This window comes from Peromyscus maniculatus, chromosome X, assembly GCF_049852395.1.
Source record: "Peromyscus maniculatus bairdii isolate BWxNUB_F1_BW_parent chromosome X, HU_Pman_BW_mat_3.1, whole genome shotgun sequence".
In the NCBI taxonomy this organism is placed as follows: domain Eukaryota; kingdom Metazoa; phylum Chordata; class Mammalia; order Rodentia; family Cricetidae; genus Peromyscus; species Peromyscus maniculatus.
Genome location: NC_134875.1, coordinates 57,800,304 through 57,825,545, shown reverse-complemented (window position 1 = coordinate 57,825,545; position 25,242 = coordinate 57,800,304). Strand labels below are relative to the sequence as shown.

General features: G+C 47.1%; 1 protein-coding gene across 3 annotated transcripts in view; it reads left to right on the top strand.

Annotated features, from left to right (window-relative positions):
* Nucleotides 1–24,799, top strand: part of Drp2 (dystrophin related protein 2) — a 53,169-nt gene extending 28,370 nt beyond the window's left edge. For all 3 annotated transcript variants that reach the window (XM_006986427.4, XM_042268974.2, XM_016005006.3), the window contains 18 exons: nucleotides 1,131–1,399; nucleotides 1,773–1,919; nucleotides 2,354–2,432; nucleotides 4,380–4,440; nucleotides 4,751–4,812; nucleotides 6,316–6,390; nucleotides 7,391–7,592; nucleotides 7,804–7,889; nucleotides 8,761–8,918; nucleotides 9,215–9,381; nucleotides 11,686–11,797; nucleotides 14,439–14,575; nucleotides 14,830–14,895; nucleotides 15,139–15,204; nucleotides 16,000–16,143; nucleotides 17,684–17,921; nucleotides 20,449–20,569; nucleotides 20,880–24,799. In XM_006986427.4, coding sequence (XP_006986489.1) covers nucleotides 1,131–1,399; nucleotides 1,773–1,919; nucleotides 2,354–2,432; nucleotides 4,380–4,440; nucleotides 4,751–4,812; nucleotides 6,316–6,390; nucleotides 7,391–7,592; nucleotides 7,804–7,889; nucleotides 8,761–8,918; nucleotides 9,215–9,381; nucleotides 11,686–11,797; nucleotides 14,439–14,575; nucleotides 14,830–14,895; nucleotides 15,139–15,204; nucleotides 16,000–16,143; nucleotides 17,684–17,921; nucleotides 20,449–20,569; nucleotides 20,880–21,004 — 2,315 coding nt within the window. In that variant the 3' untranslated portion in view covers nucleotides 21,005–24,799. The remainder of the gene's footprint in view (nucleotides 1–1,130; nucleotides 1,400–1,772; nucleotides 1,920–2,353; nucleotides 2,433–4,379; nucleotides 4,441–4,750; nucleotides 4,813–6,315; nucleotides 6,391–7,390; nucleotides 7,593–7,803; nucleotides 7,890–8,760; nucleotides 8,919–9,214; nucleotides 9,382–11,685; nucleotides 11,798–14,438; nucleotides 14,576–14,829; nucleotides 14,896–15,138; nucleotides 15,205–15,999; nucleotides 16,144–17,683; nucleotides 17,922–20,448; nucleotides 20,570–20,879) is intronic.
* The last annotated feature ends 443 nt before the right edge of the window (nucleotides 24,800–25,242 follow it).

The window sequence follows — 25,242 nt, the reverse complement described above, 5'->3', positions numbered from 1 at the left end:
CACATACATCACTGCTCAGTGGCCGCAGATAGGGCAAGCTCCAGAGACAGTAAGGCGAGTCCACGCAGCTTGGGACTAGAGACTCTGAATCCTCCTCTTTCCGAAGGAAGTCTGAGGGACAAGGAGGAAACCTAAAAATGAGAAGTCCAAGGAGAAAAGCTTGGCACATTATACCAGACTCCTGACTGAGCTGGAGCATCCTTCTTTGGATTTTAGTGAACAGCAGACACTAATGCCTAAATCATTTCCTGGGATATATGAATAGGACTAGATGATTTACCTCACCATACCTCTTAAAATACTTTATTCCTTCCTTACCTTGCCATTTAAAAAATGAGATAACCTTAATGTAAATGTGGGAGGAAAACTAAAACGGCCTCATGTGGCTGTAGATTCATGAAGCAACACATGATAAAACTGCATAGAACTAAATGTGTGTGTGTGTGCGCGCTGCGCACACCCACCCACAAATGAATATAGGTAAAACCAGGGAACTTTGGACAAAATTGACAGATTATATCAATGCCAAAATCCTGGGTGTTATATGATACTGTTAGTTTACAAGACATTACCATTTTGGTAAAGGGTGCAGGAAATATCAACATTATTTCTTATAACCAAAAGCTAATCTATAATAATGTTAAGATAAATGGTTTAATTTTTTTAAAAAATAATCTCTGAATGTGGGCCAGTGAGATGGCTCAGTTGGTAAAGGTGCTTGCCCCAGAGCCTGGCAACCTGGGACCCACTTTGTAGAAAGAGAAAGCCCGCTCCAGCACACTGTCTTCTAACCTCCACACAGGCACGCAGAAAACACACACACACACACACACACACACACACACACACACACACACACACACACACCACATATACAAATATACAAAATAATTATGTATATGCATAAATATAAATAATAATTTAAATCCCTGAATGTGCAAAAGTAGCTCAGTCATGGAAATATATAGATAAATAGGAATATTTGTATACAAACAGGCACACACTGGTGTCCCAAACCCCTCATTTATAGGCAAGCATGTATATTTTATAAAAGGATGACTTTGTCTTAGTCTTTCTCTGGGTTGCCTCTCCCGAGTTAGCTTGACTTGGCTTCATGACTGTACTCACAGATACCTCCCCCAGACAACGAATTCAGAATCTTAGCCGCTTTGTGTGGAAGCAGGCAACAGTGGCCAGCGAGCTGTGGGAGAAGCTGACAGCCCGCTGTGTGGATCAGCATTGCCACATTGAGCATACTCTGGAACATCTCTTGGAGATCCAAGGGACAATGGAGGAACTGAGCAGTACTCTGACCCAAGCAGAGGGAGTCCGAGCCACTTGGGAGCCCATTGGGGATCTCTTCATTGATTCCCTCCCAGAGCATATCCAAGCCATCAAGGTATGTAGGTCTCCTTCCCTGACTCCAGTCCCTGCTGAGAGACCCGATGTCTTTTCGCAGTGCCAATTTTCCTTCTGCTAAGACATGATTGTCGGTCTGGGCTTCAGCCAAGCCTCTTTTATTGTGGGCTAGATTGGGGGCTAGGTTGTTTATCGCCATCTCTGTCCTACTGTTTTCTATCCCTGCTTTTCTGGAGTGAATAGAAGGAAGGGACTAGACCACTGGCCACTTGTATCTTAGTCTATTGTACAAATGGCCAAGTAGCTAGGTGTTGTTGAGACTAGCCCTCCACATGGGAAGGGGAGGTGAATGAGTGATGTGTCCTCTTTCCTACTCTCTGTCTGCTGTGGCACTTGGTTCTGCTTGGTTCTAGCTCTTCAAAGAAGAATTCTCTCCTGTGAAAGATGGAGTGAAGTTAGTGAATGATCTGGCCCACCAACTTGCCATTTCTGATGTACACTTGTCAATGGAGAATTCAAGGGCTCTGGAACAGATCAACATCCGGTGGAAACAGCTCCAGGTAGAGGAGCATCCTGAAATGAGCCATGGGGAGGCATCATGGTATGGCCAGGCTTTGGGGGAAAGTGTACGCAAGCCCAATGGAATCATGGGTTTGGAAATGAAATCTACACAGGAAAAGAATAGTAGAGAATTAGGGGTCAGAAAATAAACTTCTCTACCTCTAAGCTGCAGGAAACGGCTGAACTAAAGGAATGAGAGGAACTTGTCTAGATTTAAACACACTGGTTAGACTGGGGAGAATTACCATGGCTCAAAACTAAGGCAGCTGCTCTCTGATCCTTGTCAGTGCGAGAGGAGGATGGAAGTTTGGTGACTATAGATGGGATTGGAGCAGGAGAAAGGCTAGCCTATGAGGGAGCTCGTAAAGATTCTTGGAGGCAACTGCAGATTCCATACTAAATGGCTAGAAGTAATCCACTGTTCTTTCCGTAGGCGTCAGTTGGTGAGAGGCTTAAGCAGCTCCAGGATGCCCACCGGGACTTTGGGCCTGGGTCACAGCACTTCCTCTCCAGTACGTAAGCCAAGCTAGACTGCATGTAGAAGAACCTCAGCCATTTCCCAAGAGAATCTACTGTTGTCCACTGGGGATCTGCTGGGAGCCCAGTAGATCTTGGCATCCAAGAAGCGATAAGGGAAAAGCTGTGTGGTGTGGTGGTTAAAAGAGCAGTCTCCCCAGTCAGAGGAGCTGTGCAAACTTCAAAAACGGGTGTAATCTTTTCGAAGCTCACTTTTCCATCTGAAAAGGGGAGATTTCCTAGCCCTTTAGGTTTTAAATATTAAATAAGTTTATTTATGCAACAGTTTCACTGTGAACCAGGCACTTTTGTGGACACTGGAGCCATGCTGGTGGGAAAACACACACACACACACACACACACACACACACACACACACACACACACCCTTCAATTTGGACAGCTTGCATTCTGGTGGAGGAAACAGATCATAATCAAATAAGTAAACAGGTATAAGAGAAATTTGTGGCAAGTGCTATGGATAGGTGAGGGAGCACACGAGGCACAAATTCTAGGCCCTGAAAACAGGAGGTCGGGGAGGTGTGCTGAGGAGCAGCCAGGAGGCCTGCGGAGAAAAAGGCAAAGGAAAGAGCAGAGAAGTGAGAGCATGGTGGGCCTTGCAGGGAAAAGAAAGAACGTGAGATTTTATTCCAAATGGAATAGAGGATTTGGGGTAGGGTTTGAGAAGTGGGGTGACATGATCTGATGTGTGGTTCGGCTTGATGTTCAGAATACGCTGTTATGGGCCCGAGTGGGAACAGAGAGACCTCGCAACGTTTACTGCACAGTAACCCGTGTGAAGGGTGATGCTGGCCTAGATCAAGGAGGGGGGAGAGGAGATGGCAAAAACAGACAAAGATGAAAGTTAGATGTGCATATAAGGCATGGGCACAGTATCTGGCCCATGGGAGGAGCTCAATAGACATGGTTAGAATTATTGCCTTATAGTCAGTTCCACAGAGCTTTATCTGCAGAGGATTCGAGGATTCGGAAAAGTTGCAGTGAGTGAGCAGGTGAGCCAGCGAAGCTGAGCCTCCTCTGTTAAGACCTCAATGATAGAGACAGGGGGTTGAAAGAGTTCCTTATAAAGGAGAAATGGGCAGTGCCATCCCCTCCCCGCACAGATCTGAGAAGGTCGGCCTTCTAGGGGAAAGGCTTCGAGCCTCATCAGACAGTTGTATTTCATAGCCACAGGAGCAGTCCAGTTACCTGCAGCTGAATAGGTAAAACAGACAGCCTGCTTAAGGCAAATATTAAGGTTATGAAATATTCCTGTTCATGTTCTAGCCCTCTTTTGGGTTCAATAGGGCATCGGTGACAAGCTCGTCCCCTTCTCCTGTCCCAACATCAAGGAACAAAGTGTGTTTCTTGTTAAGTGCCCCTCCCTGGGAGCTGTAACAGTTGGAAGTGAATGCTATTTCCTTTTGTGTTCCACTGCCTTTGAGGAAGGATAGTGCTTAAGAATGGCCAAGGCGGCGGCGCACACCTTTAATCCCAGCACTCCGGAGGCAGAAGCAGGTGCATCTCTGTGAGTTCGAGACCAGCCTGGTCCGTCTACAGAGTGAGTTCCAGGTCAGCCAGGGCAACACAGAGAAACCCTGTCTTGAAAAAACAAAAACAAAACAACAACAACAAAAAGTCAAGCTGGACTGGAGAGGTGGCTGAGCGGTTCAGAGCAGTTGTTGCTCTCACAGAGGACAGAGGTTCAATTAGCAGTCCCCACAGGGCAGCATCCAGCCACCTCTAAGTCCAGTTCCAAGAGACCTGATGCCCTGTTCTGACCTCTGCGAGCACCAAGCACACATGTGGTACACATTCATTCATATGTGCAGACAAAGCACTCACATATAAGAACATGAATTCTTCTAATTAAGAAATTTAAGAATGGCCAGGATGCTTGAGGAACACTAGTGGCCAGCTTTCTTTCTCTTCTCTTTCACCAGCTTCTGTCCAGGTTCCCTGGGAACGAGCGATTTCTCCCAATAAAGTTCCCTACTACATCAAGTGAGTGATCATCAGGATCAGGAGCCGGTCAGTCACCTGCCTATCCCCTCCATCACCTACCTTTTGGGTCCCCAACTCTGTCACTTCTGTGCCTTGAGATTGCCCTGCTTAGTCTAATGTTTCCCCCAACTTGTCAGACACGCTTAAGGTTCTGCCTGGGTGATGGTGAACTCTGGTGTGTTAGGAGCTTCAGAGTTCTGTCTTTGCAATGTGCAGCTTCTTGCAGCCCACCTTTCACGGACTAATGGATGTGGGCCTGCAAAGGGTGTTGGAAATGTGATGTTGGTGCTATTGATGCTTTTGTTTGTAGCCACCAGGCTCAGACCACATGCTGGGACCACCCCAAGATGACTGAGTTATACCAAACCCTAGGTGAGAATGCAAGGCTCCTATATGGGCTGGGACCGTGTACAAGTATCTTTATCCTATACCCCACTAATGGATGAATGGATGAACATGTACCATATGCACAAAATGGACTAATACTCTTTAGTCTTAAAACAATGCCATTTGGATGATACCGATAAGCCCAAAGAATGTTACGCTAACTGAAATAAGGCTTGAAAAGAAGATGAAACACTGCATGATCCCACTTATATCAGTAATTTAAGATAGTCAGACTCCTGAAATCAGAGGAGAGTGGTGGCTGTCAGAGGCTAGGGGAGGAGGAAGCAAGAAGGTAATGGTCATAGGTCACAGTTTCAATTATGCCACCAGAAAAGGTCCTAGATAGAGATCTGCTGCACGACGTAGTGAATATAGTCAATAGTACTGTTTTCATGTGTCGAAGTCTACTAAGAGAACAATCTTACATTAAGTGCCCTTACCAGCAACATACAACTACTAGGTAGTAATATTGATAAATAAGAAGATGGGAGGAAACGTTGGTCGCAATGGATAGGTTTATGACACAGATTGTGGTGATGGCTTCATGTTGTGTACTTATCACCAAACTTACCAAGCTATATACATTAAATACATGCTGCTTCCTGTCACTTCACACATAGCTTCTTGCATGTCCATTGTACTTCAATAAGGTAATTTTTAAAAGAAAAGCTCCTCTGCATCTTCCTCAACAGCATAGTCTCCATTTCACCGTGGACCATTTTAGCGTCATTAGGGAGTTCATCATGAAGACATGAATTCTAATCTGATTTGTAAGGCAGTCTCTGATCTGCAATGAGGGAGACGCTTTCATGCCACATCTTTACCTACTAGGAGAAATAGCATATGTCACAAGTTTAGCCCTATGGCTACAGTTAGAACGCTCACTTTCACTGCTGTAGGGGATACCATACATAATATAGCCTTTCTTTATCCAGTCTACTGCTGACGAGGCCATGGGTCCCTCCCTAGTTTAGAGTGAATATGTGTAATGCTGCTGAAGAGTTCCTGTACATGGCTTCTGGTACACATGTGCAGGGGTTTTTCCAGGGCATGCTTTTAGTATGTAGGTCATAAAATTATTTTACCATGTTACAATAATCTTCTTCAAAAGCTGAAATAGACCAGGAACTATCAGCGGGCAACAGATCCTTAGCAAGGGTCAGATTTGATAGTAATTTTATGTTTTTATTTGTATTAAATCTAGTAAAGAATTGCTCTATGAAATGCATATATACTGGCTCATGATATGAGATACATTTCTTACTGTGAGTCTTAGTAAAAAGTGTTTGCATATCACTGCTGGGGATTATAGCTGCTTTGATGGCAGGATGAATGCGTTCCACTTTACTGGGTAATACCAAGTTGTTTTTCTGGTGGCCACATCAGCGCTCACTTCCACTACCAGCCCTCACTCACACATATCCTTGTCGACCCTTGTTCTTCTGTACATTTCTCTGATCTAAGCGAGTCTCTTTCTGTTCTTTGCAGCTGATCTGAACAACATTAAGTTCTCAGCTTATCGGACTGCCATGAAGCTCCGCAGAGTCCAGAAGGCCCTGCGCCGTATGTCCTCATGGTCTTCCCCATGGCTTTTACTCCCGTCCTCCTCTCCCTCACCTGGCTGCTTCTTCGCCCTTGCACCCTTCCCTGGCCAGTCATTGATTGCTTTGATGGGAACTCTGCAAATACTCGAACATACTGGCTGTGAAAACTTGACCTTTTCATTCACCTCACACCCCAGCCTTGTTTTCAAAGTAACTCCACAGCTATCTGATTCTTAGTCCGTTTTCCCTAGCCAGCTTTGCAGCAGGCAGCATCTGCTTCATGGCTGACCATCCTGGGGTTATTAGAGACAGCAACAGAACTGTTAAAACAAGTGTCTGTAGTTGGGCTTCAGCATGCTGCAAATGTGTTGTCTCTTCTGGCCTTGCTTAGGAGTACTTCCTGTTCATTTAAACTTCCTGTCCCAGCTAGGTAGGCTGACTCCACATCACAGGTAATTCAAATATCTTCCTGGTGTATGTAACATTCACTCAGCCATGCACGACCCTTTGGAAGCAGGACTAAGCTTCCTAGAACAGGATCCATGGACAAATCTGCTTTCAGTTGAAACTGATGTTGGGCTGAGGGCTGAGCTCAGTGACTGAGGGCTGAGCTCAGTGATAGAGGGCCTATTATGAACAAGGCCCAGGTAGCAGTCCTCTATGCCTCTGAAATTAGTTTAAAAGACAAAAGAGGCTTTTGAAAGCAGAGAAACTTAAAATAGGACATGATCCCCTGGTAGTTAGCACAACCTAAGAGGTGTGTCCATTCACATCACGCCATTTTCTCAAAACTCATGTAAAGGAAGTTATGTATACAGAGACATGCTACATTAACTTGGGCGGCCTCTTGTTACCTTGCTCTTCCATGGGATGGGGATCACGGTAAAGGATAAGTTTATGGCATTTTCAAATGGTTGGTTTGGAGCTGGTACCAGATTTGATGATACCGTGGCCTTGCCTCATCGGTTCCCTTGGCTTCTTCTCTGGGCTGTATTTCCCTTTTCTTCTTTCCTTTCCAGTGGATCTGGTAACTTTGACTACGGCTCTGGAGATCTTCAATGAGCACGACCTGCAGGCCAGTGAACATGTGATGGATGTGGTGGAGGTCATTCACTGCCTGACTGCCTTGTATGAACGACTGGAAGAGGAAAGAGGCATCCTGGTCAATGTGCCACTGTGTGTAGACATGAGCCTCAACTGGCTCCTCAATGTTTTTGATAGGTAAAAGCTTTCAGTCCTGGAAACCTCCCAAATCAATCCAATAGGGCATCTCCACTGGACACAGTGGGAAGAATTTGCTCCCATGGTGTACTTGGATCAGTTCAGCTTAGGGCATGGTTGGCTGCTGGGTCAAACCACTGAGGAAAAAAGACTGCCAAGATACTAGCCCTTCACATGCATTCATGTTGTCTGTCTCCCCCTTGAAACATAGTGGTCGCAGTGGAAAGATGCGAGCGTTGTCCTTTAAGACTGGCATCGCATGCCTGTGTGGTACTGAAGTGAAAGAAAAACTTCAGTGTGAGTATAAGTCCAGCATCTGCAGTGGTGCCGGGGGCGGGGGGAGGCTTGGAGGCGGGGGGGGGGGGGGGGGGAGGCCACAAAGTATGCAGAATTCAGACCTTTGGACTCCACAGAGGAGTGCTTGCGTCACCTGGTGATGCTTTTCAGTCCCCCTTCCAGGTCCTAGGTGAGGTTTGAAGCAATGGATGATATGTCCAGAGGGGAGCTGCCCAAGGTTGTTGGCCTGGGCCTGAGGAGATCCTAGAAGAGCTGCCCTCTCTTGAGGGTGGGAAACGCTGCCTAGTGCCCATTCCCACACCCAGAGGCATCTCCTTTCCCAGGAGTGCGACATCTGGGTCTGGTACTGTGCTACTTGGTGCTCTCTCTCTGTCTCTCTGTCTCTGTCTCTGTCTCTTTCTTTCACACACACACACACACACACACACACACACACACACACACACACACCCCTCCTGTCCTCTCCTCTCTCTTCTCTCTCTTTCTCTTCCCTCCCCTCTCTGTCTTTCTCTCTCCCCCTGCCTCCCCATCAGTATCTATTTGTTAATTTCTTTCTCCTCTGTTCTCCTGAATTCTACCTCTTCGTCACTCTCTCCCCTGTTCTCTCCCTGTCTGTCCATTTCCGCCGACCCTTCCTCTCCCATTGATGATGCCCTATTTGTGTCTGTCTGATTCCCCTACCCCAAACTCAGGGATGCTCTTTTTAGAACACCTGGGGATTGGGGATGAATTTCTGGATTTTCCGGTTTCAAAAGTCATTAGTTCAGCAATGTGCTCTTTCTCTGCCATCCTTTCCTGCTTCTTCTGCCTCACACCATCCTCTGGCCCTTCCTAAATTGGGGCTGGCTATGGTTGACGATGGGCCCCGCAGACCTCTTCAGCCAAGTGGCCAATTCCAGCAGCCAGTGTGACCAACGCCATCTCGGTGCCCTGCTTCATGAAGCCATTCAAGTGCCCCGTCAGCTGGGCGAAGTGGCAGCATTTGGGGGCAGCAATGTGGAGCCCAGTGTCCGCAGTTGCTTTCGTTTTGTAAGTATGGAGCTATAGACTCACGGAAGGACGGAAGGGAGATGGCAGGAGTGGTGAGTGGAAGGGAGGGAACCCAGCATCTTAGCTTCCGGTGCAAAGTACTGCGAGGTAAAGGGGCTTTTTTTGAGATGGGACAACAGAACTAATGGTCCTCTGGAGGGTGTCCATTAAGACAAGGCAGAAGGTGAACATGTCTGGAGGGGGGCTGGTTTCCCTGCTTCACTAAGAGCTGGCTGACATTCAAGCAGCAAGCTACTTGGGCCGGGTCATAGCCATTGGATTTCTTATTTCTCTAGAGCACTGGCAAGCCAGTCATTGAAGCGTCCCAGTTCCTAGAGTGGGTCAACTTGGAGCCCCAGTCTATGGTGTGGCTGGCCGTTCTGCATCGGGTCACCATTGCTGAGCAAGTAAAGCACCAGACCAAGTGCTCTATCTGCAGGCAGTGCCCCATCAAGGGGTTCAGGTATGGGACCGAACGCCTGCTGGGATGAGAAAAATATCATGGGATGCAACAATGGGTACAAAACGGCATTGTTTAATAGTTATGTTTATAATTTATCTATGGTGTGTTATTGGTGTATTGTTGGAACCTTTTATTTATTATTTATGTATTTATGTATTTATTTATGTATTTATTTATGTATTTATTTATTTATTTATTTATTTATTTTTGTTTTTTCGAGACAGGGTTTCTCTGCGTAGCTTTGCGCCTTTCCTGGAGCTCACTTGGTAGTCCAGGCTGGCCTCGAACTCACAGAGATCTGCCTGGCTCTGCCTCCCGAGTGCTGGGATTAAAGGCGTGCACCACCACCGCCCAGCTTGTTGGAACTTTTTAATTGAAAAATGTTTAACTTCTGAAAAATTAGAAAGGAAATAATTTTTTCCAGTTGTAATACAAAGTACTACAGATTTTTAGAAATATATAGTAAACATTATTTTTTTTTAAAAAAAAACTATGTACCAGATGTTGAGTCAGCAAATATTTCACCATCAACTGCCCAGAAAGAAAGGAAAAAGAGAAAGCCTGATTTATACCATTTGTGATATAAATAATCCCGTCATAAATGAACAATCAGTTACACATAACAGATCCTAGTGCAGAATTGAAAAGATACACATACTCACATGTTTATAGCATTTCCACCATGCAGATGAAGCTCACATATCTCTAATCTAAAAATCTGAGGGGCTAGAGAGATGGCTCAAAAGTTAAGAGCACTGACTACTCTTCCAGAGGTCCCGAGTTCAATTCCCAGCAACCACATGGTGGCTCCCAACCATCTATAATAGGATCCAATGTCCTCTTCTGGTGTGCAGACTTACATGCAGACAACGTACCCATACACATAAAATACATAGTAAATAAATCTTTAAAATCTGGGGTATTTTGTCAATGCCCCATAAGGGGTTTCTGGATTAGCAGACTCTGCCAGCAAAGCCTGAGCAACCATGGCAAGATTTCTCACAAAAGAGACCCAACCAGTACCATAGAAGTAAACAGCCTGGTAGGTGTGAACAACCTTCAGCTCTGCAGCTGAGGATGGCTACGAGTGTAGCCCAACACAAAGTCATAAACCTACAAACTTCATGAGGCTTTCCGTAAGTTAATTGCACATTCCTCTCAGCTATGAACTTCCTAGATGGCGGTATGTTACAGTGTCGACTGACTGCAGCACGCTGTAGTGCATACCAGAGCCAAGCTGACGGGGTAAAACAGCATTGAAATTCATTGGGAGCCTCCCTGATTATAATCCACTCCTCCCTCCACAAAGCTAACTGATCTCAGAAAATGCCTAAAGCTTATCAGTACGCTGCTGAAGACAGAACCCGGGGTCTTGGACGTGCTAGGCAAGCACTGAGTGCCCGCCTCAATCCATTCAACCTTTTCGCTTTTTAGAGTGCTAACATATAACTGTCCCTACATACACTCTGCTTTTTATAACTTGAGCAAACTAGACACGGAAGTGCAAGATGACTGCCCAAGAAAACCTGGCCGTTTAGCTGTAAACCCAGGGATAGATAGTGGCTTACTGAAGGCCAGGCATTTCACTCTTCCATGCTACTAGGACTAGGGAAGGTTAGCCTGCCTTTAGAAGGAGGTGGCAAGATGTTTACTCCGACTGGCTCCCTTTAAACTGTGGCTGAAGTAATGCCCTTTCCTACACTTACTGGGACCTGAGACTTGTGGTTTCATGGGGATTTGCGGTCTGTAGAATAAAGCTGTTCACATGTTGAGGACTTCATATTGCTAGGTATAGTAGGTTGAGCCCCATGCCCTTCTGTGTGGGTATTTGGACTGCGGAAATGGTGAAGTCAGTGTGTGGCCAGAAGTTTCTCCGATCCCGCCTAGCCCTGAGGTCCCACAGCCACTCATAAAATAATCACTCAGAGGCTTAATATTAATTACAGCCTGTATGGCTTAATGGTGCAGGCCTCTTGCTAGCTCTTTCATCTAAATTAACCCATTCTTATTAATCTATATGTTGTCACATGGCCACAGCGTTACTGGTTGCTGGCAACTTGTTGCTCCTTCAGCAGCAGCCTGCGTCTCTCCTGACCCCGCCCTTCTTCGTCTTGTCTTCAGTCTGAATGTGCTGCTTAACCTTATCCTGACCTTCCATAGGTCAATGCAGCTTTCTTTATTATCAAATGGAACCCACACACACTCACAGCATACAGAAAGACATCCCACGGCAACTGTGATACACTGGATTGTCTTTGTGACCCCAAGTGTCTTGTGACACTGGATTTGTCTTCTCTCCCCAAGGTACCGGAGTCTGAAACAGTTTAACGTGGATATCTGCCAGACCTGCTTCTTGACAGGCAGGGCCAGCAAAGGCAACAAGCTCCACTATCCCATCATGGAGTATTACACACCGGTAAGGAGTCTCTGCACCAGGAGGGAGGCTTGGGCATCTGTCTCTCAGACACCAGGCTTTGGGCCTCTGCATAGCATTGGCACGTGGCAGCTCTCCTGGTGGAACATTCCCTGAGTAGCAGGGATTCGCTGGTTTGGAGGATTCGGGCCCCTCTAGTCTTCCGTCACAGCTTCTCTGTCCCTGGGACTGCTGTTGACTGAGGGCACTCTTAGTCTTTTAATCAGCATTAGCTGTTTTGCTGCAGAAAGATGTCCCAGCGGGAAAAAAAAGAGCAAGGGGGTTCCAGGTACCCCCTCCTCTTCTCATGTGAGTTTTCCAGGCTAGCTTCTCGGATGGCTCCTATACTGAGGCATTGGGTCTTTTCTTGCTACTTTGTTGTTTGTTTGTTTGTTTGTTTTCTACCCCTTCTTCTTTTTTTTTTTTTTTTTTTTTTTTTTTTTTTTTTTTGGTTTTTCGAGACAGGGTTTCTCTGTATAGCTTTGCGCCTTTCCTGGAACTCACTTGGTAGCCCAGGCTGGCCTCGAACTCACAGAGATCCGCCTGCCTCTGCCTCCCGAGTGCTGGGATTAAAGGCCTGCGCCACCACCACTGCCGGGCTATTTTCTACCCCTTCTTGACAGTACCAAAGTCTGTGCTCAAATTACTCAGTCCATTAAAAGGAGAAAGATTTTTTAGTCTCAACTCACAAATTGTACTTGGTTTCCATGGGCAGCCTTCCCTTCGCAGCCGCCTGAGCCCATCTTGGTCAGCTTCGGTGAACTCAGCCACAGGGTTGCTACCCGTGTAGCCTCCTGAGCTCGATCCCTCGATGTCTTTTCAGATTTATTCATTTTTAATTTTATGCATCTGGATGCTTTGCCTGCATGTATGTCTGTGGACCACTTGCGCGACTGGTGCCTGAAGAGGCCAGAAGAGGGTGTCAGGTCCCTTGGAACTGGAGTGACAAACAGTGTGGGTTGCCATGTGGGTGCTGGGAATCGGACCCCACAGTATAGCAGTGCTCTTAGATTCTTTCAGAACCTCAAGTACACTCCAACTGACTTTCTCTCCCACCCTGCCTCTCCATTTCAACCTGTTTCTCTATAATCCACTTTTCTAAGGTGTTATCTTCAAATTGTTTAAGCACAGAAGATGTGAGCCCATGGAGTAGGGGCCATGCCCTTCAATTCCCATTTCTTATCATTTACGTAAAACATTATAAAGGGCAAGCAGAGAAAACTAGCTAGAAGAGGTAAGCTGATAATCCTCAGCCTCCTGTTCGTCTTCTCCATCCCTGGAATTTGGAGAAAAGGGGCAGCAAGATGGCACAGCAGGTGAAGGCACTTTCTGCCAAGCCTGATGACTGGAGTTCGATGCCTTGACCATACATGGTAGAAGAAGAGAACCAATTCCTGCACGTTGTCCTCTGACCGCTTGCATATCATAGTGTGTGCATGCAAACACACATGCACAGCAAATAAGCAAAATTTCAAATTTTAGTCATTAAAAAGATTTTTATATAATAATCTTATTTTTTGAGAACTTCATAAATGAGGGCTGCATCTACATACTGTTGCCCCTCCAACTTTTCCGGTGTCCCCTCTTTTTTTTTTTTTTTTTTTTTTTTTTTTTTGGTTTTTCGAGACAGGGTTTCTCTGTGTAGCTTTGCGCCTTTCCTGGAACTCACTTGGTAGTCCAGGCTGGCATCGAACTCACAGAGATCCGCCTGGCTCTGCCTCCCAAGTGCTGGGATTAAAGGCGTGCGCCACCACCACCCAGCCCGGTGTCCCCTCTTTAATTATTGTTGCATATATATGCATACACACACATATATATATATACACATATATGTGCACACATGTATATACAACCTACTGAGTCCATTTAGTTTTGCTAGTATGTCCATGGCTGACCACTTGGGATTGGACAACCACTCTGTGGGAGTGGTTCTTTCTCTCTCAGCAGGCATTGACCCCTTGTAGCTCTTCATCTAGGGTGGGACCATGTGGAATTTCCATCTGTGTTGGCATGTCAGCTGGTATTGTCACTATGGATACTATTTTAGAGATCCACAACTAATCAAAATGTAGATCATAAGTGACTGTGGGCGGCCCGACTCCAGCTGACTGATCTTCAACATGAACCCTGCACGTAAGATTAGGGACAATCACAGAAAGGGGCATGGAAAGATCGTAAGATCTGGAAGCCCAGGACACCTGCTGTGAGACAGTGTCTTCTGTGTTTGGCAGCAAAGAACCCATGAACTTTCAACAGTACGGTTACCTGAACAAGCCCAGCATAATGGCAAACCCCCCCCCCAAAAAAAAAACCAAAACAGCGTTATCATAAAATGTAGCAATTGCATGCTTACTGCAAAAGAGTCAAACTCTGCAGCTAGAGGTATTTAAAGTTTCACATGGAAATTCTCCTTCCTCCTCACTCTGGCCCTCACCCCTCCAGTCTCCCTTCCCAGAGTTCAGAGTTAAGGGTATATTCTTTGAGACATTTAGACGGGGACGGGGGTGGGGTGGGGGCAGCAGTTATGGTAGGCACAAACAACATTGGGATGCCAGTCACATTCTGTGCTCTAGTGGAAGACTCCCAACACCTCATGGTGTCTGGAAGCCACTAGGGTGGGTCCCTCTGTCCTGTCTTCCTGCAGACCACATCCAGTGAAAACATGAGGGACTTTGCCACAACCTTAAAGAATAAATTCCGCTCAAAGCAGTATTTCAGCAAACACCCTCAGCGAGGTTACCTGCCTGTGCAGTCAGTGCTGGAGACTGACTGCAGTGAGACGTGAGTACTGATGGCTGAGCCGAGCCTGTGCATGGGAAGGGGCTGAGTCCCAGATGAGCCAGAGAACATTCCCGAGGGAAAACCCCTAGCCGCGAGGCACGTCAGCCAGGCTGACTTAGACTCTGGCCCGAGAAATAGAGTAGGAGCCTCTTTTTGTATCTCACTGCCACCTTGGCAGTGGAGGGGTGAGCGTGGTGAGGAGACAGCATTTCAGTTGCCTCTGGTCCTCTGACTCTTTGCTGCTTTTTTTCCAGACCGGCCTCTTCCCCGATGTTGCCACACGCTGACACACACTCTCGAATTGAGCATTTTGCCAGCAGGTACCACTGCATTTCAGTGGAGGATGGGGTGGGGACTGTAGCAAGTTCAAGGACAAGGAGAAACAGACTGAACCAGGGGAGATACAGAGTGGAAGGTGCCAAGGCCATCAAGGCCCAGCCTTTAGTAGTGGTAGGTGGGAGGCAGCTCCCTAAGCCAGGTATCCTGGGGTGCCATTAGTGTGCGGGAGGTGGAAGCAGACCCCGCATCCTGCTTTCTCTCCTACTGTGGCTCTTTCTTTCTAGGCTTGCTGAGATGGAAAGTCAAAATTGTTCCTTTTTTAATGACAGCTTGTCCCCGGATGACAGCATGTGAGTTTCCACAGCTGCTAATTTTCCAGAAATAGCTGTCCTTGGGATCCTTCTGCCACTGTTTGGGAATGGGAGGCTGGTGGCTAGGGTCCTTGATTCTCCGAGGAAGGAAGGCTGCGTCCTGACTACACCATTTAGAAAGGGGAGCAATTCTCCATCTGTCAAGTGAGCCATGTACTCAGGCCCCTTCTATCACAAGATCCCATCCTTCCACGCTCAAATTTGAGGGGGGGTAAAAGCCCCTGTCTGAAGTTACAAAAAAGAGCTGTTGTTTGTGCTCAAGATACAAAACCCCATATGATGCCATGGCCACCCTAGGAGAAAGCAGAGACTCGACTGAAGTGTACCCTAAGGGAGCAGTGTGTTAGAGCACTGAGAGGGGGCCCTTGCACCTCTGAGGGAGGTCCCTTGCCTGGGAAGAAGGCCCAGGGACAGCTGACTACGGGGAACAGTCTGGTCCTGACTAGGACTCCGATCCCTCTGGGAGATGAGAAGGAAGGAAAGGGGACAGGGACAGGGACACTGCCCAGAAAGAAAAGTGATATCCTCATTATACTCAAGAAGACCTCAGAAACCTCAGCATCCCGGAAATCTCTCCCAGTCCTCTCTCAGATACTGCCTCTTTCAACTTCCCAAAGCCTGAACTCGAGGCCTGGCTTTCTTGATGTGACTTCAAAGTGGATGTGCCAGCACACATTTCCCAGGGGCTGAGCTGGGATCTGAGACCCGGATCCCTTGACTTGTGTCTGTGTTCAGCACCTGACCGCCTGCTTTCCTCTCCCTACACCCACGCAGAGATGAGGACCAGTACCTGTTGCGGCACTCCAGCCCCATCACAGACAGGGAGGCAGCCTTTGGACAGCAGGCTCCGTGCAGCATGGGGACAGAAAGCAAGGGGGAGCTAGAGAAGATCTTGGCCCATCTAGAAGATGAGAACCGGTAGGTGTGGCCATGGCATAAATTTGTGTGGTGCCAGAGCCTGGTGGCTTAAGTCTCAATAGTGATACTTCAATGTGTTATAAAACCTGGATCAAGTCACTTACATCTTATGATCTTCCATGTTCTCAGCCGTATAATAGGGATAATAATGATACCAATTTCCCAGGGTTTCTTTGAAGACCAAATGTAATATAATCCTGACTTTTCCAAGTACCCACTAGGTACAGGTAGAGAGAACCCTGGAAGAATGCAGAAGAGATTATAGCCTGTGCTTGTTCTCAAAGAACTTTCTGTACTAAAACTAGAAAGAACTAGTTGATACCGAGTGAAAGTATCCCAGAGGGTTTTGACATTACATACAGCATTTCCAAACCAGGAGACACAAAGTACGAGGGATGGCATTAACCTCCACAAAAGAAGAAGTGGCTTCATGGGCCTGAGGAAAGTTGAAGGCCCTTGGAGGGAGGGAAGAAACATTTGCAGAGCCTCTTGGAGCAATACTTTACGAGCCTTAGTGTACACAGGAGTCAATTGCAAAACTTGGGGAGATGCAAGTCCTAACTCCTCGGTGTGGGAGGCCTGGGTTTCTGTTTCTAACTAGCTGACAGGGATGTTAGTGGCACTGGTCCGCATGCCTCCCTTGGAATGGCAAGCCTTAGAACAGTGTGCCTTGAGTGGTGGAGTGCAGGTGAGGACTAGTTTGCAAAGTGTGTGTCACCAGGCCAGGAAAGACATACAGTAAGGGTTTAGACTTTTCTAGCAAAGTTGACGTTGTCAGCATGAAGCACATAATTAGTCGTCCATCCCAGTGAATAGGCTAGAGATCAGTTTGAGTGTTGTTGAACTTGTGGGGTAAGGGGTGGCAGTGATGTGAACTATGGGCCAGTTGTGAACATTAGGACAACCCATCATTACACAATGGAGTGAACTAAGGTCAAAACCCTGGGTTCTCACTGGGGACGGTTTGAGAACAGCTACATTAAAGCAATAGGGAGCAGGTACTGGGAAATGCTAGGACGAGTGTTTCTGTTTGCCCAAACAACAGAAAGCATTGTGCCTAAAAGTAGGCTGTCTCTTTGGAGTGTTGCCTTGATGACCCATTATGAGCATCTAAAGCAGGTCAAGTTGCAGGGCTGTAGCGAGAAGAAGCAGGCTAGGTGATCTCTTTATTTATGCTTCCCTTAGAATCTAAAAATCTATAAGTAGACTAGGTAAGCCATTGGCACTAATGCCTCTTTTATTTGTAGAACATGTTCTTAACTGCTTTTGAAGGTCAAAATTAATCCCCAAAGCATCACAGCCCTTAAGACATTTCTTGTGTGAAATGTCAGCTCACTGCTCTGAGGCCTCAGGATGGCAGAGTAAATGTCAAATAGGCTGGAGAGGAAGTGGCTGTGGCCATTTCAAGCAGAGCATTGCCAGGGCGTGGGTTGGGAGAGCGCAGTGATCCCTCACACTTGGGAAAGAGGGGACCTGTAGAATCTGGATAGCGAGCTGACCCTGTTAAAGCCCTAGGTCTTGGCTTCCATGTCCATGGCAGGATTCTCCAGGGAGAGCTGAGGCGCCTGAAATGGCAGCACGAAGAAGCGGCAGAGGCCCCCACCCTGACCGAGGGCTTCAATGCGGTGACGCCAGACCACCGCAATGAAGAGCTTCTGGCTGAAGCCAGGATCCTGCGGCAGCACAAGAGCCGCCTGGAGACGCGCATGCAGATCCTTGAAGACCACAACAAGCAGTTAGAGTCTCAACTGCAGCGCCTGAGGGAGCTGCTCCTGCAGGTGAGGCTGGAGATGGAGGAGGAGGGCAGTCCCTGGCTCAGGAAGAGGACATAGAGAGCTGGGGTGCAGCAGAGGCAAGAGACAGCGCCCCTTGGCTGTGGCACAGTCAGGTGACTTCTTGAGAAGAGCTGACTGGCAATGGGGATGAAGGGATGAAGAAGGATGAAAATGGGCAGTATGGCTACATCCTTAACCAGTCCTCTTCCCATCCACTTCCATACCATGTCTGTGTGTCCCTCCCAAGCTACATCCGGCCTGGAGGCAGAGGAAGGACTTCCTAGTTCATAGCCCATTAGAATCTGGTATTAAAAGAACACACTTCCAAAACTACCTGCAACAAAGCGGCTCAGACAGTAAAGCACCAAGCACAAGCACCTAGGCTGGATCTGCAGAGACCATTAAAAAAAAAAAAACAGATGTGGTAACACACACTTGGATCCCCGTGCCAGGGACGTGGGTTACTGGTGCTTGCTGGCCAGCCTAGCCTACTCGGTGAGTTCCAGGCCCGAGAATGACTCTGTCTCTTTAAACGAAGGAAAGAAAACAGAAAAGAACGGTGGACAACACCTGAGGACTCACACCCAAAGTCGTTCTCTGGCCTCCACATACATGTAACACTCAAATAAATGTGTGCTCACGCACGCACACATACACACCAACACACAATCCAAAAATGTGGCATTTTCAGGCTTGGACAGGTTTGGCAAGAGAAATATTTTACAAGATTGCTCTTTTGTTGCATTTTGCCCTTTCTGTCTCTGGGAGGTTAGGCAGCTCTGGGGGCGCCCGACAGCCCGGCTTTGAATCTATGCTGTCAGTTAGTGACTGGGAGGTGCTGGGAACGTTCTTTAACCTTACTCGGCCCCAGTTGTCTTTAAATGGAGGTGATGACAATACTAGCTACATTTTTTTAAGGGAAACAAAATACTGGAGCTGAAGAGATGGCCCAGCGGTTGAGAAAGCTTGCTGCTCTTCCAGAGGAGCTGAGTTCAGCTGCCCAGCACCCATGTAAAGCAGCTCACAAATGAGTAACTCCAGGTCCGGGGACCGGACACCTTCTTCTGGCCTCTGGAAGTACCCACACACATGTGGCATACACTCACAGATGCATACACAGAAATAAAAATGAAAACAAATCTTTTCTTAAAGGACCAGCAAGATAGCTCAGCCAGTACAGTCCTTGCCACGCAGGCCAGCCAACTTGGGTTCAATCCCTGGAACCCATGTAAAGGTGGAAAGAGAAAACTAACTCCACAAAGTTGCCCTATGGCCTACACATATGCTCTGTAGCATATATGAGTTTACACACACCACACACATATACCCAGTAGTAATAATAATAAAAATTTAAAAAGTAATGCCACCAGCATCATAAGATTGTAATCATCCTAAAAATCAAATAATGTGCCGGGCGGTGGTGGCGCACACCTTTAATCCCAGCACTGGGGAGACAGAGGCAGGCAGATCTCTGTGAGTTCGAGGCCAGCCTGGGCTACAGAGTGAGTTCCAGGACAGTCAGGGCTACACAAAGAAACCCTGTCTTGAAAATCACACAAACAAACAATTAAATAATACGTAGCGCAGGATTCAGCAAGATAGCAGGAATATAGTCCACCAATGAAATAGTTAACTGTCATTGTCATCGTGTGCAGCAGATGGTGGCACCCTGTCTCTGGATTATCCAAAGTACAGCCTTTTTTTTTTTCTTGACCAATTTTTAAGTTAACATTCAAAGTAGTGTTTTCCTCATGGCCTTTTTGTACATATCTGTGCGATCATACTTCGTTCTCATCTACTCTCCTTCCCCATTGCCCTCCTCTGTGCCCCCTCAAGCTCATTCCCTTCCTCCCCCCCCACCAGCCCCCCATTCTCCTTTTTTGTGACATGTATTTCATTGCCCTCTCTAGTGCCAGAGACAGTATTTAATGAATCCCTTGAGTTGTCTGACTTACGCTGTTGTGTCATGAGCTGAGAATGCGGTGTGCAGCGGCCAAACTCCAGAGAAACTGGGGCTCCAAACAACTTAATTATAGTGGAAATGACAGCAAGAGACCTTTAGGTGTAATGCCATTCCTGTAAGAACCAGGAGCCAGGCCGGGCGGCGGTGGTGGCGCACGCCTCTAATCCCAGCACTCAGGGGGCAAAGCCAGGTAGATCTCTGTGAGTTCGAGGCCAGCCTGGGCTACAGAGTGAGATCCAGGACGGGCACCAAAGCTACACAGAGAAACCCTGTCTCAAAAAACCAAAAAAAAAAAAAAAAAAAAAAAAAAAAAAAGAGAAGAAAAAAAAGAGGAACCAGGAGCTTTTGACTCATCTTGTTGTTAAAGGAAGAATTTAATTGATAATTAAACGGTCTAAGAGCTTTCTTAAAGGAGAAAGTCATGGTTTATGGCACTATGAAAAGCTTCTTAAAGACCCGGGGCATAAGGCTGGGCATGAGGTCTCTAAGGTCTCTTTTGAAGCTCAGGAGTCTAAGAATGAGGTTAGGAAGCCAAAGCCACTTAAATCATGCCTTACCTCTTGCTAGCCACCTACGGAGTCAGACGGCAATGGTTCTGCAAGCTCATCCCTAGCTTCCTCTCCACACCAGTCAGAAGGCAGTCATCCCCGGGAGAAGGGCCAGACTACTCCAGACTCTGAGGCAGCAGGTAAGTCCCCCCATCTAGGCCTTCCATCCCCTTCCTCCAGCGATTGGTCCTTGCTTTGATTGCCTGCCCAAAGTTTTACTAGAGCTTGGGATTAGGGATGTGTATAATTGATTTCTTAACGGTTTCTCTCATATGTGTCTTCTAAGAAAAATATCTAGTGAGTGCCTCCTACATACTAGTCTTTCAAATGGGAGGGTGCGAATACTCTTGACCCACTGTCCAGCTCGCAGCAGCTTGCTTCCGCCTCTTGGCTTCCTTCTTATAAAGGAAATCTCAAGAAGTCTTCCTCGATTTCTCTCTTCCAACGTAGATGATGTGGGGTCAAAGAGTCAGGATGTCAGCCTATGCTTAGAAGACATCATGGAGAAGCTCCGTCATGCCTTCCCCAGTGTGCGAAGCTCCGACGTGACGGCGAACACCCTGCTGGCCTCTTGATGGAGTCAGATCCTCATCCCGTAGTCCTTTTCCTTTCCTGATTCTTGTCAAAGCCTTCCCTCAACCTCCGCCCAACCTTTCCACTACCCACTGGCCCCACATTCCTCAACCAGAGATATTTGGACCTGGGGCAGCAGCAGGGGATCTGATGGTATGTGAGATGTGGGGGGGGGGAGGACAGGTGGGCTTCCTCTAGAGAGGGTCCCATTAATCCTTAAGACTGAGCCTGTCCCTATGTTATCCTGCTGTTGCAGCCCAGGCAAAGGCAAATCACACTTGTCATCCAGAGGAGGACCAGAGAATTGCCTTGCAGAGCTGAGCAGTGCCCACTGGCCCCTTTCTGTCCTCCATGGAATCATGGAGAGGAAAGCATAATGGCCCCAGGGTGTCTGCATTATGGACCCCCGGAGGGGTTAGGCCTACTCTTTGGCCCACTTGGAAGAGGCAAATGGGTATCCTTGAGACACCCATCCAAAGTGCCCCTTAGGGAAGTCTGGGCAGTGTATGTCCTACTACTTCAGCTACAGAGCATGGTTTTCACCTTCAGAATTCTACCTACATGGTTCTTACTCAACCATGTAACTTCCTCCCGCCACAGTACCTATCAGATCTTCTCTGATGGAGGAACAATTCACCGTGGCTGTGCTTCCACCCTGTATTTGGGACCATTAAAGACATTCTTGTGGGTTTCTAGTCCCTACCCCCGATCCTCCTGTTTCCTGAAGACCTTGGCATCCCAAGAGACTTCTTGAGATGCTCTCGTACCCATATGAAGCCACTCTTTGGTCTTCTGAGTCTGTCCTCACAGATCTGGGGCAGGAGTGGCACTCTCTTCAACAAGGATGCCTTGCTCGCTCGCTCTCTCTCTCCTTGGGTAAGAGGAAAAGAAACCTTCTATCCTAGGGGAATGTGAGCCTGCCACTCTCCAAGCTATAACCATTTGAGAGCGTAGGCTGGGTTAGGTGAGGTGGCTGACTGCCCCCAGCTGTTCACTGGAAAGTTCCAACTGACCAGCCTGAATAGTGGTGCCTGCCTAAAAGCCACTTGACTTGAATCAGCAAACTGGCCACATTCCATCCAGATAGCAGCAAGGTCTTCCTATGCATAAAACTGTTGCTAACTCTGAAATGTGAACCCAGTCCTAAGAATGAACTAACTTTTCCTAGACTGTATATACCGCGATTCCTTTGTCCAGCAACTGTTCCAAATAGAGTGTGGAGGTGGGAAGAGTTGGCTGGGGAACTTGGAATGGAGCCAGAGCCCACTTGGGCTACTTTCTCCAGAAGAGAGCTTCCTCCCCAGAGCCATGCAATTGACTAAATTTTGAGTTTACCCATCCATCCATCTCTATTCTACATATCTACTGGACACCAGTGCTCTCCCAGCCTCATTCACACATTAAATTCTAATACTTCTGGAAGAATTAGTGCCCTGCCTTGCTCTTTGTTAGTCTCTCTCAGTCTCTGGTTGGGAAGCTAGATCCACCCTGCCTGTGCCCTGGGATGTTTCTCTCCATTGACATTTGAGGTGAGCTGACCTTAATACCAAAGCAGTGGACGTCCGTGGCCACAGAGTAATCAAACAGGAAGAGACATTCTGTTCTCTTCACTAATTCCAAACTTTGTTCCACTGAGACTTGGTCCTTAGGGATTTTTTTTTTTCTGGCCACCCCTAAACTGTGATTTAGGAGCCAAAAGAGAAGACATCCAACCTCTACCCATTCCACACAGAAAAGAAGGAACAAAAGGTGTATGATAGCCTTTGCCAGGCTAAGACATACAATAGATACTATGGTCCCCTAAGTTCCTAAAGTCTAGCTCATGGCCTTACATAATGCAGTGGTTGTCACCAAGGTCAGTAGGAGTGAGATGGTTGGAGTTCTGGTTTATAAACCTAGCCATGGCCAGCATGTAGAACTGCTAGGATCCTAGACTGATTTATTCTGGGTACATAGAGCAGTAGCTTGACTCAAGAAGCCAAGATTGCATTCTCCACAACTAAGCTACAGGTTTAGGGGTCAAAATTTATGTCTGGAGGTCTCTGGGCCCAATAACTGGGTATCCGTTTATGTGATGAGCATTTGGTAAGCAAGCATCAAACACAGAGCCAGGGCATCATCAGAATGAGGCATCTTTGTAGGGGCCTGGATTGTGGGCAGTATTCAGATACGTTTGTTGTGGAACAGAGGACTCAGAAACTATCAAGTATGTGCCTCCCTACGCCTGCAGAGGACAGCTACTACGGAGCGATCTTTTATGGGAGTCCTTTCCTTAGCCTCCACTAAAGAGCTCTGAGGCTGCTGAGGGTCTGTGACAACTGCGTTGGACTGGAATTGGTAGAAAAGACGTTGATCTTGTCATGTAGGATTTGTGCTGGAGGTAGTCCGAAGCAGCAAGTCAGGGTTGAAGCCTCGCTAGGGGAGTCACTGGCACTTGGCCAGCTTGTGTTTCGCTGCAATGCGGAGGTGAGTACATGGCTCAAGGGTCCACTAGCAGTCCTGGCTGCACACGTAGGCAGCTGGCATGTCGCGATGAAAAAGGCTCCTTGGACAGTGTAAATCCACACTGGGGATGAAGTTAGCAAAGATGCGTTCTATGTTTTGGGGGAAGTTGTGTGTTGTAACTCCTAAAGGAGTCTTGTGTAAGGTGTGACTGAGAGGTAGCGAGTGAGTTGCTGGGTTAGGAGCCTAAGAAAAACCTTCTGACTTAAGAGATTAGTATCAGTGATGAGGAACGTGTTTACTGGACTTGTTATCGAATAGTGGAGGCAATTTATTCTGGACAGAATTCGATAGAGAACAATGAGCCATTGGGAGGGTAGCTGTGCTTTCAGCTAGAGCATTGATTGGCAATTGTTAGGGAAGGCTGACTGGCTGGAAAACATAAGGCTGTGGTACCCAGGTCGTTTCCTAGAGAGTGTTCCGACAAGGAGGAAATGTGCCCTTCTCTTCAGAATGCAAAGGTTGGAATGAAGGCTCTCAATGTATCTCTCAAGTCCCAGAGTGAGGCAGTCTTTCCCTATGGAGGAACCTGCTTGAGAATTGCAGGTGTTTTGTGAACTGGTCTGGCAGAGCACAGTAGTTAAAAACAAACTTAGGGGAAAGGCAGAGGCCAAGCCCGGGAGATCTTTATCACCAGATTAGTTCTAAGTTATATCCTTGCTTCCTGGGGTGTGTGGGGTATGTGTTTTAAAAGGGTTTCGGGGCTTCATGTCCAGCTTCAGGCTAGAGCATTTTTTGAACTCATATTTTCATTGGCAGTAATTCCATCCGATTTCCCTTGACACTGTTGACAGCTAGCCAGCCAAGTTGCTGCCTTATTATGAATAGTCCTGGGAGAGAACCTGGAGGCACTCCCCTAGGTCTGTGGGCATTTAGCTCCTCAGCTGGGTAGCCCAATCTGTGGACCGCCCTGCAGAAAGCTGGTACTTGGAACAAAGAGGTACTTCTTACTGTTTTGACACTTGTGACTCTAGGCCAGGGCTCCTGTCCTTCTCCTCCTCACTTGTCATGTTTGGGAGGAGACCTGATGAATGGCCTTGCTGTTCCCACGGCAGTATTAAGGGCAGACTGAAATCGGCTGTGCTGTTTGCTGGCTGTAGGAACGAATCAAAAGGATGAAAATTAGGGATGGGGTTGGGGAGGAGGTGTCAAGAATGGCATGCAATTGTCCAAAAGTTTGGGATTAATGGTCGGGGCTAGGAGCAAATGGGTTAACATCAATTGCCACTCACTGTGGTGCTTTTCCCATTTTATCCTTGAATTCTGCTTTAAAAAGAATAAATTTGTATTTGTTTACTTTGGTCCCTCTGGTTATTTTCTCCAGTTATGACATTCTACCCTCCTCCAATATTTCAGCATGGGAAGAGAAGAGCTAGGTCATGAAGCCACAAGACACTGTTTCACTGGTGTAGTTACTTCTCTTCATGGCCCCTTCAAGTTTCCTTTTCCAAAAAGAAGAGCTCACTTTACAGTATAAGCAATGGTTCGGAAATTTTCTCATTGATCTGAGGTTTTTCTAGTAAGTGAAACAATATGAGAAAAATCAGGGCCACTGCCGTGAGTGTCCATGAAAACATACCTATTCAGTCACCAGGGCCACTGCCGTGAGTGTCCATGAAAACATACCTATTCAGTCACCAGGGCCACTGCCGTGAGTGTCCATGAAAACGTATCTATTCAGTTACCAGGGCCACAGTCATGAGTGTCCATGAAAACATACCTATTCAGCCACCAGGGC